Source organism: Gouania willdenowi, chromosome 22 (genome assembly GCF_900634775.1).
Source record: "Gouania willdenowi chromosome 22, fGouWil2.1, whole genome shotgun sequence".
In the NCBI taxonomy this organism is placed as follows: domain Eukaryota; kingdom Metazoa; phylum Chordata; class Actinopteri; order Blenniiformes; family Gobiesocidae; genus Gouania; species Gouania willdenowi.
Window position 1 is genome coordinate 14817479 of NC_041065.1, and position 14832 is coordinate 14832310.

General features: G+C 38.4%; 2 protein-coding genes across 2 annotated transcripts; both read right to left on the reverse strand.

Annotated features, from left to right (window-relative positions):
• Positions 1 to 1139: 1139 nt before the first annotated feature.
• Positions 1140 to 7524, reverse strand: LOC114456326 (putative nuclease HARBI1). The gene is made up of 4 exons (XM_028437994.1): positions 7260 to 7524; positions 4867 to 5415; positions 4597 to 4757; positions 1140 to 2102 (listed from the first exon to the last, which is right to left on the reverse strand). Exons 1-4 carry the CDS (start codon positions 7422 to 7424, stop codon positions 1661 to 1663), a joined length of 1317 nt encoding a protein of 438 aa, XP_028293795.1. The 5' UTR covers positions 7425 to 7524; the 3' UTR covers positions 1140 to 1660.
• A 3418-nt stretch (positions 7525 to 10942) lies between these two features.
• On the reverse strand, positions 10943 to 13716 carry tpgs1 (tubulin polyglutamylase complex subunit 1). The gene is made up of 2 exons (XM_028438543.1): positions 13372 to 13716; positions 10943 to 11660 (listed from the first exon to the last, which is right to left on the reverse strand). Exons 1-2 carry the CDS (start codon positions 13689 to 13691, stop codon positions 11003 to 11005), a joined length of 978 nt encoding a protein of 325 aa, XP_028294344.1. The 5' UTR covers positions 13692 to 13716; the 3' UTR covers positions 10943 to 11002.
• Positions 13717 to 14832: the final 1116 nt, after the last annotated feature.

Here is a 14832-nt window from a genome sequence, read left to right on the forward strand (position 1 = left end):
CAGAGCCATCTTTGATTTGTTCTCCAAAACCACAACCCCTTCATTCACTAAGTCTTTCAATGGATTGCATTTTTCATTCAATCATGTTTGCTTTACAAAATAAAAATGAAGAAGAAAAACAGGAATTAAATGAATGAAACCCAAACTTGAAGACACATTCAATTCTAGTAATTGTGACACATCATCTAATACATGTGAAGAATAGCAGAATGTATAGCATTTTCTGTATTTATTCTACTTTTGAGGTAAAATACTGCACTAACTAACCAGTCAACAACCCTGATGAGTTCAGGCTCCCTGGTTAACCTACATACCAGTAGAATGGTACATAGACTTGATTTATGCAGTACTTTAATGACCAAAGCACTTTACAATATCAGTGTCTTGCTCAAGGACACTTTGGCGCATAGACAGACACGGCATTGGAATCAAACCCCCAACCTCTCAGTCAGAAGACGAACCCTCCACCTGCTGAGCTACGGTCACACTGGTAAAAGTCTTATTCCTGTAAAAAAACATTTTAAAGAATGCATTAACATCAATAACAGTTGTTGAAAACAATGTATACATAGCAAAATGTTTCACACAGTCACAAATACAATTTTAAGCAATGATACAAAATACAATGTATAAAGCAGGAGCACCTTTTAAAAAAAGACTGATAACACTTTACACAAAGTTTTATAAATGAAGGCAGACATTAGCATGAATCAGGTGTCATGAAGGCTGTCATTGGGTGTTGTTTGCTAAATGATGACACCTTTGGAGCTATGTTGGCATTTTTTGGGGTTAGGTGGAGGGATCTAGTTGGGTCAGGGTTTGGTAGAGGAATGTTTTTTCTTGATGGGAGGGTTAGGGATGTCCCGATACAACTCTTTCATTTCCGATATGATACGGATATTGCAGCCTTGCGTATCGGCCAATACCGATATTGATCCGATATCAGCATGAATCATACATACTTTTTTTTTTTCTTTAATTAAAAAAATATATAATGACTTATTTTGTAGTGTGGAATGTTAGAAAAGTCTTGATCAAGTGATGTCACTCAAACAGAGAACAATAGTCAGCAACAGCAGGTATGAGAAAAACTGTCCCATTTATTATTAACCAATTGTTTACATACATTTTAACCTTCATTGTAATATCTACAGTATTCTGAAATTGAATAAAATAAATAAAAAATGAATTGCAAAATTTTTTTTTAAAAAAAAATCATTAATTTGAATCCAGGTTATATCGGACCGATATCCGATAGGGACACCCTTAGTTAGGGTAATAAATGACACTTAATGACAGCCTTTATGACACCTTATTTATGCTAATGACAGGTGTCATGTCATAATAATAAAAGCGTAATGTCAGCCTTACCTATACAACTTCAAGTAAAGTGTTACAGAATATTTTTACATTAGTTTAAAATCAAAACATGCATTTGTCTAAATCTCTATGGAAAATGTTAACAATTTCACATCAACATATATTTAAAAACTTATCATTATTTAATTAGGCTATGCTTGGCTTTAAACAGTGGAACCTGCAGTGATGACTGAATACTACATGTATATAATACCGTCAGTTACTGTTCTATCATAGAGTAACACAGGTAGTAAAAGGCATTATTAACTGCAGGAGAGAACATGATTTCTTTGGATGTTGATTAATTCAGTCTTTCATAATCTTGCTGCTGTAAATAAAAGTCACAGTAGAGGCGTCTGACCGCCTCTGCGTTACTCTGGTCCACGCTGGGGGTGTGAGGCTGCTTGTAGACGGGTTGTGGGCTCTCAGCCTCCGTCCCCTCCTCCTGCCACTCTGCTTTGAAGGTGTCCCCGTGAGACTCGCACATGTTGTGCAGAATGCAGCAGGCCAGGATCATGGTGGGCACCACGTCCAGGCCGCAGTCGTTCCTTTTGCTCAGGCACTGCCAGCGTGCCCTCAGCCTTAGCAGCACCTCCTGCGTGAGACGCAGCGCACCGTTGAGCCGCGCGTTGAACAGCTGCTCAGCTTCTGTGCGTTTAAGATGACTCCTCCCCTTTCCTTCAGGGTACGCCTTCATCAGCCAGCTCTGGAGGGGGTAGCAGGGCTCCCCCACTAACACATACCTGGGAACAAGAAATGTTTTCATTTGACTTCCTCACGCAACATGAAAACCAGTCATCCAAAGAAGTGTTAGGAATCAGAAATGACCTCAGCAGAGGAAGTACCGGTATTATTTTCATCAGCATTTATTTGTTTGACTGAAATATTAACAAGTTTGGGTAAAATTTTAACTAATGATAGACCTTACACCATGGAAGAGTCCATGACATTTTGGATGGGGTCTGGATTAATATATTTATTCTGAATTAATTGAAAAAAAATTAAAAATCCCTATTTCTATCATTGGCAAAATTTCAAAAATTCCCATATCAGTACATAATTGACCGATATTTATGAAATTTGATTGAGTTTTGTCAGATTGGTTCCTCAATTATCCCACTGAGTTTCATCCAGATTGGATCCGATTGCACATTTGATTGTGATTTTTCTGAAAAATAGGGGTGCCCATACATTTGGACCTACTGTATGGTTATTAATGTGGATAGAAATTTCTTCCAAGCCCTTAAAGTGTGAATTACCATGGTAACATGATCAGGATCATTGATCCAGAAAACCACCAATATCAGGCAAAGACCAGATTGGGTGCACGGCGGATGTTTGCGCTCTCCGAGGGCTCTTGTTTACATTTGTCAACCTTTTAAAAGTACGTGGTAAAGTAAAAATGCTCTTTGCTAGAAGCTTTGAAAACTGCCAGCTCGCTAGATAAGTGACAATATCTGGCAAAGAGGATATTTAACGCTTGGTGGAGGTTTGCGTGCTCCGAGTTCTCTTGTTCCAGGATTCATTTATATTAAAATCTTTTTTACAAGGTGTTTTAGTAAAGTTATTACTTCCCATGTGTTTTTTAGCTGTGGTTTGCTAGGATGTGTTTAGGATAAGCAGGTACAAAGATGAGACAAGACTCGTGTTTCTTCTCATAAAAAACATGTTGATTTTAAGAGTGAAAGAATGTGATTTAAATCATCCTTTAATGATGATATCACGCCGGGGGCTACTGACTGCATCATCCAATCAACAATCTTGGAAACCTTCTCTTTACAGTTAATGACAAAAATACATTTGAAATGATCTGAGCTGCATCAATAAAAATATCTGAAACTAAACAATATGAGATTTTATTACATAATCAAGGTTTTTTTTTTTTGCAATGCTTGCTCTGTGCAGTCATTCTTCATAGTAGACATGGAACGCCTTTAGTTTGACATGAGTATTGGATGAATTAGCGAACATCCAAACATTACAAAGGTAAATAATGTTTTACCAGTTGGCAGTGAGGCGTAAAGGTTAGTCAGACCCTATTGATGATGTATAGTTACAATAGTAATCCCATTTATATTTAGAGTAATAAAAAATAATTAAATAGTGAATAAAGACGTCTACTTCCTGTGGTTGTTAGAGGTGGACCGATATATCAGGCCAATATATGGACTTTTTTTCAAGATCGGCCATCGGTCGATTTTTTAAAAGCACTTTAGAGTAGCAATTAAAGGAAAAAAGAAAAAACATCCATTCAGATGTATGAATATACAAAAAAAAAGCAATAATAATAATAGCATGTGCATGGGAGTGGTAGAAGCCAATAGGCTTACAAATAAAAAGCAAATATAATAAGATAAGGATATAATATAATAATAGTGCCTGATCAAATATCCTTATCCTATTATATCCTTATTGTTACTTGGTTGTGAACTTTAAATATATTTAAAGTTCAATAAATGTTAAAAGTTCTCTTGGTGTATTTAATTTAATTTCTAATAAATACATTTATATCATATGAGTGTTTCAATTGTCTTTCATAAGCAATGTGCTGTAAAAAAAAAAAAGGATATCGGCCTCAAATATCGGCCATCGACTGAATAAAAATGTCCAAATCGATTTTTTAAATCATGTTTTTTAATTAAAAAACATTTAATTACTCTAACATATGCAGAGCATGTAAATACCAGGTCACTAGGTGTCAGTGAACCACATCAGACCTTGTTAAACAACCTCATTCATCAATGCATGTTAGCTTGGAAGTTGATTGCACTTTATTTCATAAACCATACTGGGCACTTATACAGATGCATGAGGTTACTTTATTTTTTCTTTTTTTCAGAATTTAGGAATGTAACAGAATCACAATCTGTTGTCGAAGTAAAAGTTAAATACATGTGATAAATATACCACATGTTTTTCATGTTGGTTGAACTTTAATTACAGTTAATTAACCATTTCCTTGTTCTTGCAAGTTCAAAAATAAAATACAATAGTGTTTCATACCATTTTTAATAGTAAAGGTGACATTTTTAATTATTGACATTGCGATGTAATGTATATCGTATTGTTTAGTATTGGGATATATCAAATCGTGACATTGAAATGGTGTATCGTATTGTCAGATTCATAACAATGCACACCCCATCACCTACCAACCATTTAACTAGCTGCACCTGCTTCTATAGATTATTTAAATATAAAAGGCAGTAAATACATACATCATTTGGGTTATTCTACCTGAGGGGTTTTCCCATGAAAGCAGGAGTGAGGGTTGGTGTCAGTCCACCTTCTGCAGCTGTGGCCCATAATGATGAGTTCTGTAATATCTCAGCAGGATCCGTCCCACCTGGAAAACTTGCACATACATCCCAGAAAAGGCCCCGCCCACTTACAACCACCTGGCAGAGATAATAATGCAAAAAAAAAAAAAAGCAAACAAAGAGAAAAGATACAGGCAGTGAAAATGTACTTAATGTGAAAATGTAAATATAAGGTGTGAATGTATACCTGAGACATCACAGAGAGCCACCCTGCTGGGTTGGCATAGTCCGAGGCATTGTTTGAAGGTGTGAGGATGGCGATGTGAAGTGTTCCTATGGCTGCAACACAGTGAGGGAAGCCCCAGTCAGAAGAGAAGAGTTCTGCTGAATCCACCAGCTCCTGGTCACTGGGGGGCCGCAGGTAGACCGAGCTGAGGAGGGCCACGATGGCGTGACACATGTCCCTAACACACCTGCACACGGTGGACTTCCCAACACCAAACAGGTTGCTAATGGTACGGTATTCAATGTTGGACGCCAGGCGCCACAAGGCCACGGCTACACGTTTCTCCAAAGGCAGCGCCAGACGGAAGCTGGTGTCCTGGCGGGTCAGGCGGGGCCTCAGCTTCTCACACAGGTAGAAGAAAGTCTCCCGACTCATGCGGAACTTATCCAGCCAATCGGATGGCTGGAATTCCGTCATCACCACTCGCTCCCACCAATCAGTGCTTCGGGTGGTGGTCCAAGGACGGGTGCGGATGCGGACATTGGAGCGCATACTTCCTGCGAGCATCATCTGGGGAAGAGACGGATGGGAATTACATATTTATTTTCATTGTCAACATTTTGCATATTTTGCTGCACTGTGTTTATATAGATAATGTTGCTTATTAAGCCTTTATTAAAGTCAGACCCATGTGAATTCATTTTGTTAGATTATGTACGTTTAATTTTGTACAATAAGGGTTTTTGTGTCACATAAATCTGTCAGTTATGGAATAATATCAAAAAGCGCAAAGACTGCAAAATGTAAGATTTCCCTTGCGATTAATTTGCTTAAAAAATGGATAGATTAATCGATTACTAATGAATTGTTTACTCTAGCGCCCTAAAATATAATTCTATTGTTTTATTCACTAATGTCGACATTGATGCAGTGCTACGTAAGACACGCATCAGCATCTAAGTAGAGGTAATAAACATGGTAATAGTTTAGTTATAACTGAGACACGTCGGCACTTTTTATTTCAGTTATTAAGATAATAAAACAATATCCAAAATATGCCAGATTGGTTGGATGGTAATTCAGGAATAATGCTGCAAAGTTATATCTTTGCATCCTGAACAAGAACATGATAAAGAACAATAAACCTATTCTAATCAAACAATGTGTACTAGATTTATTTATTTAACCATCACTTTTGTGACCAAAAGTGACATTTTGGGTGTTTTTATTTGTTTGCCACTATTGTTTTTTTTTTTTTTTTTTTTTTTTTCATTTTTATTTGCTTAATTCCAAAGTCCTGTGTATTAGAAGTGTATAGCAAAGGAGATATGCATCATAGTGACACAAATTTGTCCCAATGACTCCCATTATAACCACATATTGTTCATATCCTGTAATCATGACATATCATAATGCTTTTTCAATTAATACCTAATAGATTCAAGCCTCTCTACCTTCAAAATAGAGGGAAAATATGTTTTGGGTGTAATGACCCCCTACCAACCAGAGACCATTGTTTAAAGTTTTAGGGAGATTTCAGTGAAGGCCTGGATTGTTTAACTTGCAAAATATACATGGTGTACAAGTGTAATTATTTTATTTATAACTGTCCTGGTGCCAAAAAATAATAATGCATTCAAATCAATTCTGCTATTAATTAATGGCACAGTCAAGGCTGTAATATTTTCATCAAAAATATTTCACTTTGGCCCTCATTAGAGGTTTTTGTAATAAAAAGAAAAAGTCCATACAAATATATATATATATATAAAATTATAAAAATAAAATTGGCCGTGGCTATTGATACGGAAACGTATGAATAGGCTACCCATCTATGCATACGCAGCGCCCCTCATTGGCCAGTTTAGGGGACGTGATAGGTGCACCACGTGACTTAAAGTTCCGTCAGTTTTATTTCATCTTAGATTTATTTTTAGCTACCCCGCTAACCCTTTTATTTTAGCCCTAACCCAGGAAATACCCTAAAATGCAATTTTTTTCTTTATGTTTTTTATTCCTAACCCTATCCCTGGAAATTCCCTCAAATGTATTATTAAAGGTAGAATTTGTCGTGTTAAATATTAAAATGAAAAAATACATATGACAAAGCGGGATTCGAACCCACAGCAGCGGAAGGAAGAATTATTGAGTCGAAAACGTACCCATTGTCCCTCCCAGGGACTATTAATACGTTTCCGTATCAATAGACACTTCCAATAAAATTCATGGAGTACATTTGTAGTTTTATGAGTTTGTGTACACAAAGTGTATACCTTAAGTGTATGTACATTTAAAAGAGTTTTTTTTTTTAAAAAAAAAGGCACATAATTAGCATTAAGCTACAGTTGATAATGTACAGATGATAATAGAGCCCGTGCAGCTGTTATAATGAGTGAATAGTGTATCAGACTGGCCATTAATATCCTCCTCTGTCTCTGGATGAAGTGCTGTCTGAGGCGGACTCGTCTCTGCGCTTCACTGCGTCTCTGAGCGTTAGCATCGTTTAAGTCTCTCCGACGCTTCAGCAGCAGGTAAGTGAGCAGAAACATGACAGGCCGCAGCTGCTCGTCTTCCTCCATGATGAAAAATACTCAAGTAACAACAACAATACATAAATAAATACATAAACACACAAACACAGGACAGAGCGAGCTCACAGAGCCGGATCTAGCTTCCGCTTTATGGTTGTGTGTGTGGGTGGGCGGTGCTGCCACCTAGCGGCAGCACTTTCAAATGTACATACAGAAATACATACTAAAAAACAGCAATCAGATTCACTGGAAGAATCTCTGGAATGGATTAAAACTTGGCAAATAATGAAAGTTTTCAAACCTTTTGTGTTGAAAGCAGGGCCGGCCCTAGACATCTTGGGGCCCTAAATGGTAAATGGACTTGATTTTATATAGCGCTTTATCACCACACTGAAGCAGTCCCAAAGCGCTTTACATAACAGCTCATTCACCCATTCACTCTCACATTCACACACCAGTGGGACAGGACTGCCATGCAAGGCGCTAGTCGACCACTGAGAGCAACTTAGGGTTCAGTGTCTTGCCCAAGGACACTTCGACACATAGTCAGGTACTGGGATCGAACCCCCAACCTCTTGATCAGAAGACAACCCACTACCACCTGAGCCACGGTCGCCCTAAGCAGGATACCTGTTGGGGGCCACAAACTGCCAACTATGGACAGTTAAGGAATGCAAAAGCAGATACCGTATTGTGTTGAACTTTTTAAATGTCATTAACTCGGATGTGTGTGGGGGGGCGGTGGCTGCCTCTCGGCCTGGGATCTTGGGGGCGTCTGGGGGGTTGCTCGGCCGTGGGGGTGGCCTGGGGCTCCCTGGCCCCCACTCTTTCTGCTGGCCTGGCTGCATCTGCGGGCCCGGGGCAGTTCCTGGGTTTGCGGTAGCGTTTTTTTGCACATATACTGGTATACGATGCACTGGCACGCCTTGGGATGTGGGATAAAACTCATACTGGGCTTAACTTTAGACACGTTAATCCCAAATACCTTTAGGTACTACCACTCACTCCTTCCCCCTGTCCACAGCCACCACCATTATAGCTAAGCTTCACGCTTGTCACTATACTGGCTTGATTACACAACATAATAAGCACAATATATTCTACAACTTCACATCTCACCCTCACTGTATAACAATCTATTCTTCCTCACACTTTCTATTTCCTATCTTGAGTCTCTCCTTTCTGCTCCCTTTCCCCTCCACTTAGGTGTAACACTGCTCTCCCTTTTTATATCCTCCCTATAATAAAAGATTTCTTACCCTTCCTTAGGGAGGGCTGGTGATGGTCACAATTAAGCAATAAAATAAATCAATTTATTTTATTGCAATAACAAAAGATGCATTGCTGTCTCATAATGATTGCACTTCTTAGTGTCGACCTTTGACAGCATGTGCAGACAAGGAAAAAAAAACAAAAAAAAACTGATGAACCACTTTAACCTTGAGAGTAAAATGAAGCAGTGGCTATCCGTACGGTTGCTGTATCAATATACCGACATTCTATCAAACGCAGCGCCCCTCATTGGCCAGTTTAGGTCACGTGAATAAGACTAAACCAAACTCTAAAAATTGTTGCGATATAGGGTTATAACCTAATCCTAACCCCAAGAGGCTACGTACGTATACTTTGATAAACCTACCAATAGCAGCGGGGGTTGTTCCGAACCGTACGAATAGACACTTTCTAAAATGGATGTAAAGCCACTCTAATGGAAGATAAATAAACACAACAAAGGGTTAAAGCCTGACTTTAAATGTATTCATAAATGATCATTTCCTATAAAGCCAATAATAATTTCTTTGCTAAAGGGATTCCTTCAAATACACTTCCAACTCTGAACTATTATACGAAGCAGAAACACAATGAACAACATTTTTTCTTAAAAAAACCAAAAACAAGTTAAACATGAATACAAATATCAATAAATAAATAAATAAAAACACTCATTGCAACAAAATAAATATGAATAGTACTTATAAAGTGGTAAATGTAATTGTTTATAATAAAAAAAGGAGCTTCAAAAGAAATGTTGACAAAGTCTAAACATCCAAATGAAAAATGTTGTTTAGAACCTAAACATATTTAGCTGTAGATATATATTTATCTACAGCATTTAATTATATATTATGGTGTACTTTGCAGAGCTGGTGAGAACCCTAACCCTAACCCTAACCCTCTTGTTTTCATTGTGTATGCACGCAGTGTAAAATGACAAATAAAAAAAATCTGAATCTAAGCATCCATGATACACCCTGTATTTATTGAAATATTAAAAAAACAAACAAAAGAAAACTTTGTTTCAGATGTTTAAGTCTTCTCGGAGTTTTTTGTACCAAAGGTAAGCTTTGTATCCTTAACATTTTCAACAAATCATTAAATGACTCATTTGTGTACATTTTAAAGTACTGACCATTGATTGATTTAAATAGTTGTATAAAATCAAACCCTTTAGGACTAGTGAACTAACACGCTGAGCACTAAATGCTACATTTCCTGAATAGCCTGAAAGCAGCGATTTCCCAATAATATTCCTTTTTACACTGATTGTTGTCTTTTTTTTAATATAAATTCATATGTAAAACAACAAATAATGCAGTTTGAGAACCTAAATAAAAAAAATCATGTGTCGCATACTGCTGAGTACTATTTGTTCAGGCATAAGTTATCAACTTAAAGGTACAGTCCGTAACTCTCAGATCCCTCTCTCCCCGCTGCTCTCTTGACCTGCCTCCAAACTTTCCAAAGTCCCTCCCTCAGATGAGCTAACAAGCTAACATTAGTCAGACAGCAACATCACAGTAATATAACATGCTCTGTTATAAGCATATTACTGCAGCACTTCTTTCTCTCTATGTGCACACACCTCAGCAGCAGCATCAACAACACAGTGTAATTTACAGCAGCTCACACGTAGGTTGCTGTGCGCACATGAACAACACATGCACCACAGAGTTCTAGTGTAACAATTACAAATAAAACATAATGTAAATCAAGCAGCAGTAATTATCTTTCAAGCAGAAAAGTCACTAATTCCATGTTCTACTCCTCCAGACCATACACTGTAAAAAAAAAAGACGGCGCTACAGCCCCAGGAAAGGGGCGGGGCCTGTGAGCAACAGCTGTCAGACAGCTCATCAAACACAATCCTGGCTCTGATTTGTTCTTTTTGCTCGGTCATGGTGCATTCTGGCAATCTGCCAAAGGCAGCAGGAGCAGCAGGGGGGACTCAATGAGTCTGTTTTTTTCACACAAACTACTAGTTTGATGTAAAGCTGTCCTTACATAGTGAGAGCTTTAGCACATATGACAAAAAGTCACTTTTACAAGAGTTGCAGACTGCACCTTTAATGTTCTAGGTCTATTTAAAAGCACATCAACACAAATAACTGTGTTATATGCTTATATAATGGGCCAAAAGAACCAATCACTTTAGTTTTTATTCAGTAAAAATCCCCCTGACTAGTTGCAGTAAGTAGGTTTAAGACAGGAGACAAAATGTGTGACTTCTTCTTTTACGATTGCTGAAAAGTAGCCTGAAGAACAATAAAAACCATGATCACAGAAGATGACAGTTTTCATCATCATTTAATTTTAAATGTCTCTGCATCACAGTTTGCTTATAAAACTCAGGACACGACTTTGACGTGAGTGATGAACAGCTCTGCAGCTGCGTTTTCAAACTCTTTAGCGTCCATGTGTCCAGCAGGCCCTCGTGTCTGTGCTGCAGCCATAGCCTGGGACAGCTGGTGAGGAGACACTTTAACACTGGCCTCTAGATAACGGATAGCCTTCACATTAGACACCAGGCAGGGATGGACGTTAGTGTTAGCGTTAACGCTGCAGTTTGTCAAACAGCCCTGAGACGTCTCTAGAGCATCTTTGAGGCTCCCCAGCACTGACTGACACAGGGCCAGAGATGCCGGTCCTTCCTCTGGGCTGCACACCTCAGCGTAAAGCTTCTGAGCCTGCCGGATGTAGTCAGAGAAAACGGCACACGTCAGCACGCCCTGACGAAACACATCGAAGGGGACGGCCTCGTGGTCCAGGCAGTGGAGGCGGTGGAGGAGTGGAGCGGACGTGTCGGCGGGGACCCCCCCCTCACTGCACAGGCACTGCAGGGCCTGGGTGTACACGCCTCCTCTCACGCCCCCTCCATCTCTAGCTGCTGTGGGGGGGCGTGTGCACGAGCCTCCAGAGCCTTCAGCAGCATCACTGCTCCGTCCATGAGGGTCGCTGTGGTTTAGGAGGTCGTAGGCCACGCGGACATTGTTACTGAACGCAGATCTGGATAAAAGAGAGAGGGAGTTTAAAAACGAGCGTGACCTTGTATTTACAATGTGTTCATGTTCAATATTTGTAGACTGTATTTGATCGTAGGGGTGTCCCGATCCGATATCGGATATCGGTCCGATATTAGCCTGAAAACGAATATCGGATTAAAATTTCTTTATTAAATTTTTTTATTAATTTTTTTTTTTTCCCAATTTTTTTTGTATTTATTTATTCGATTGTAGAATACTGTAGATATTATATTGAAGGTTAAAATGTATGTAACCAATTGGTTAATAATAAATGGGTCAGTTTTTCTCATCTCTACTGTTGCTGACTATTGTTCTCTGTTTGAGTGACATCACTGATTAAGTCTTTTCTAACATTCCACACTACAAAATAGGTAAATATTGTTTTTTTTATTAAAGTAAAATAAAAAGTAATAAAAGTATGTATGATTCATGCTGATATCAGATCGATATTGGTATCGGCCGATAGGCAAGGCTGCAATATCGGTATCATATCGGAAATGAAAAAGTTGTATCAGGACATCCCTACATGATATACTGTATACGAGGCACCTGTTGGTGCCCGATTCTTTCATGTGCCTGATCCTTTCAGATCCTTTCAACGCATGCGCGTAGACTACATCCCTACTTTCACTCGCAATCTTTACGACAAAGCTCCTGGGACGCAACATTTGAATGTAAACCGACCAATACGACATTTGTTAAATATTTTAATAGTACACATGTAAATATGTGAAAAAAAAAAAAAAAAAGACAGGAGAAAACACTGCAAGACGATACACATACAGAAAAAGGATCAAAACACAATACACAACATTGACAATAAAAAACAAAACAAACAGAAAATAAAATAAAAAACAAAATAAATAGAAAGTACCCCCTTCATCCGACGACAACATTTTGCTCAGAATTGTGGAAAGAACAACTATAGACCATAATGATGGAATGAATGCGTTATAACACACATTTTAAATAATCTCCTTTTGTAAATAAGTGGAATGAAAACAGTATTTAGTGCCCTCTGAATAGATAGATTTTTTATCATTTCCTGACACTCCCTCCTGATGCGGGACCGTTCATGTTCTAATCATAATTTAGTGTGTTTTTGTGTATTTTCTTGTTTTTTGTCTATTCTTTTTATTATATATTTTTCTTTAACTTTGTGTATTTTTATTGATGTTTTTGTGTGTTGTTGGTATTATTTAAATTATTCTCTCTCAGTATGTGTGTTTTTGGTGTCAAATGGTTGTTTCTTATGTCGTTTTGTATGTTCATTGGTTATTTTTGTGTATTTTGTAGTGATCTTGTGTATTTTTTTTTCTTATTTAGTGTGTCTTTGTTGGCGTTTTGTGTGTTGCTGGTAATAGTAAGTATTTTTCTCTCTTAGTGTGTGTGTTTTTGGTGTATTTTGTTGTTGTTTGTCTGTTCTTTTCATTATTCAGTATCTTTTTATTTTATTCGGTGTGCTATTGTTGTCGTTTAGCATTACTATCTTTTTCAAATGCTTTTTTTTGGTTTATTTTCCTTTCTCAAGTACCCCCTGTATTGCCATCGTGTACTTCCTAGAGGTACACGTACCCCTATTTGAGAACCCCTGTTTTAAAGTATGTTTGTCCTTTAGTTGAGGAGAACTGCTTATTCCTCTGGTCCTGATGTTTGGAACAGAGCTGATCTAATGATCTAAAATGTGTCCACACCTGTGTGAGTGGTGAGCCAGCCTCAGGTGCCACAGGGCCCTGTTGAGATGCTGCTGCTCCCGCTGCTCCTCATCTCCTCCTGCTCCTCCTCCTCCAGCTCCACTGCTGTCCGCCACTGAGGAAAGGTTACAGAAGTGATCGGCGAGGAACCCGATGGGATCCTCTGATCTGGCCTCGACCATCTTCAGGATGGCCCCCAGCAGCAGCTCTCCGACGCCCATCTGCGTCAGAAACTCCCTGTCACTGTCCGCCTTGGAGGCTTTGTCTCCGGACATCGCTGGAGAAGTGACACCGGCCCGGCGCTTCTCCTTGTCCGCCATTACTGATGACGTCAGTGTCGCTGCAGCTACGACAGCGGAAGTGATGGAGGATGAGGAAGAAACCTGCTGCAGGACCAAACACACAGAGCACACACACTCTGAAGGACTCCAAACTAAATATAACACCAAGGATTTAGGACTCTCCTTTTTAAATGTTTAACATTAATCAAAAATATGAATAAATAAAAAATCTTAAGTCAATTTGTTGACGTTGACTCATCTCTCCACCAGAGGGAGGCGCTGTTGAGCTATTAAGGAATCAATTTATTTTTCTTTAATGGACAACATTTTATTCATAGAATTTTGAATGAATATATCACACTGGCAAATATACATCGCACTTTATTCAATTCGTCCAGGTAATTTTTTTCTATCTTTTTGACACATGCTGTCAAAGGTCAACTCTATATGTAGTCCAATATTTACACGACAATGCATGTTTTATTGCAATTAAATAAATACATTTATTTTATTGAATAATTGTGACCATCACTAGTCCTCATAATTAAAACACTGTATTAAAGGCAGAATATAAAAAGAGATGGCAGTATTACCTAGGTGAGGGGGAAGGGAACAGGGAAGAGGGAGTCAGGGTAGGAACATGGAAGGGCAAGGCAAGGCAAATTTATTTGTATAGCGCATTTCATACTCAAGGCAACTCAATGTGCTTTACATGATAAAACATTCAATTGTTTAAAATCAATAAGAACATTTAAAATCATCAATAAGAACATTTAAAATCATCAGTAAAATCAATTAAAATCATCAGTAAAATCATCATGACATCAACAACATGACTAAAAATCTCTCTCTCAATCATATGCAGTGGAGAAAAAAAGTGCCTTTAACTTTGATTTAAAAATGTTCACGTTGGATGCTGACTTCAGCTCTGCTGGCAGTTTGTTCCACTTCTTTGCAGCATAACAACTAAAAGCAGCATCACCATGTTTACTGTGAGCTCTGGGCTCCACTATCTGACCTGTGTCCATAGATCTGAGAGACCTGCTGGGTTCATACCTGACTACCATATCACTTATGTATTCTGGACCAAACCCATTCACAGATTTATTAAGGGGTGGGGAAGAGTCGACTGTTTTCAGGTGAGTGAAATGTGATGTGATAATTGTGCATATTGCGTTGT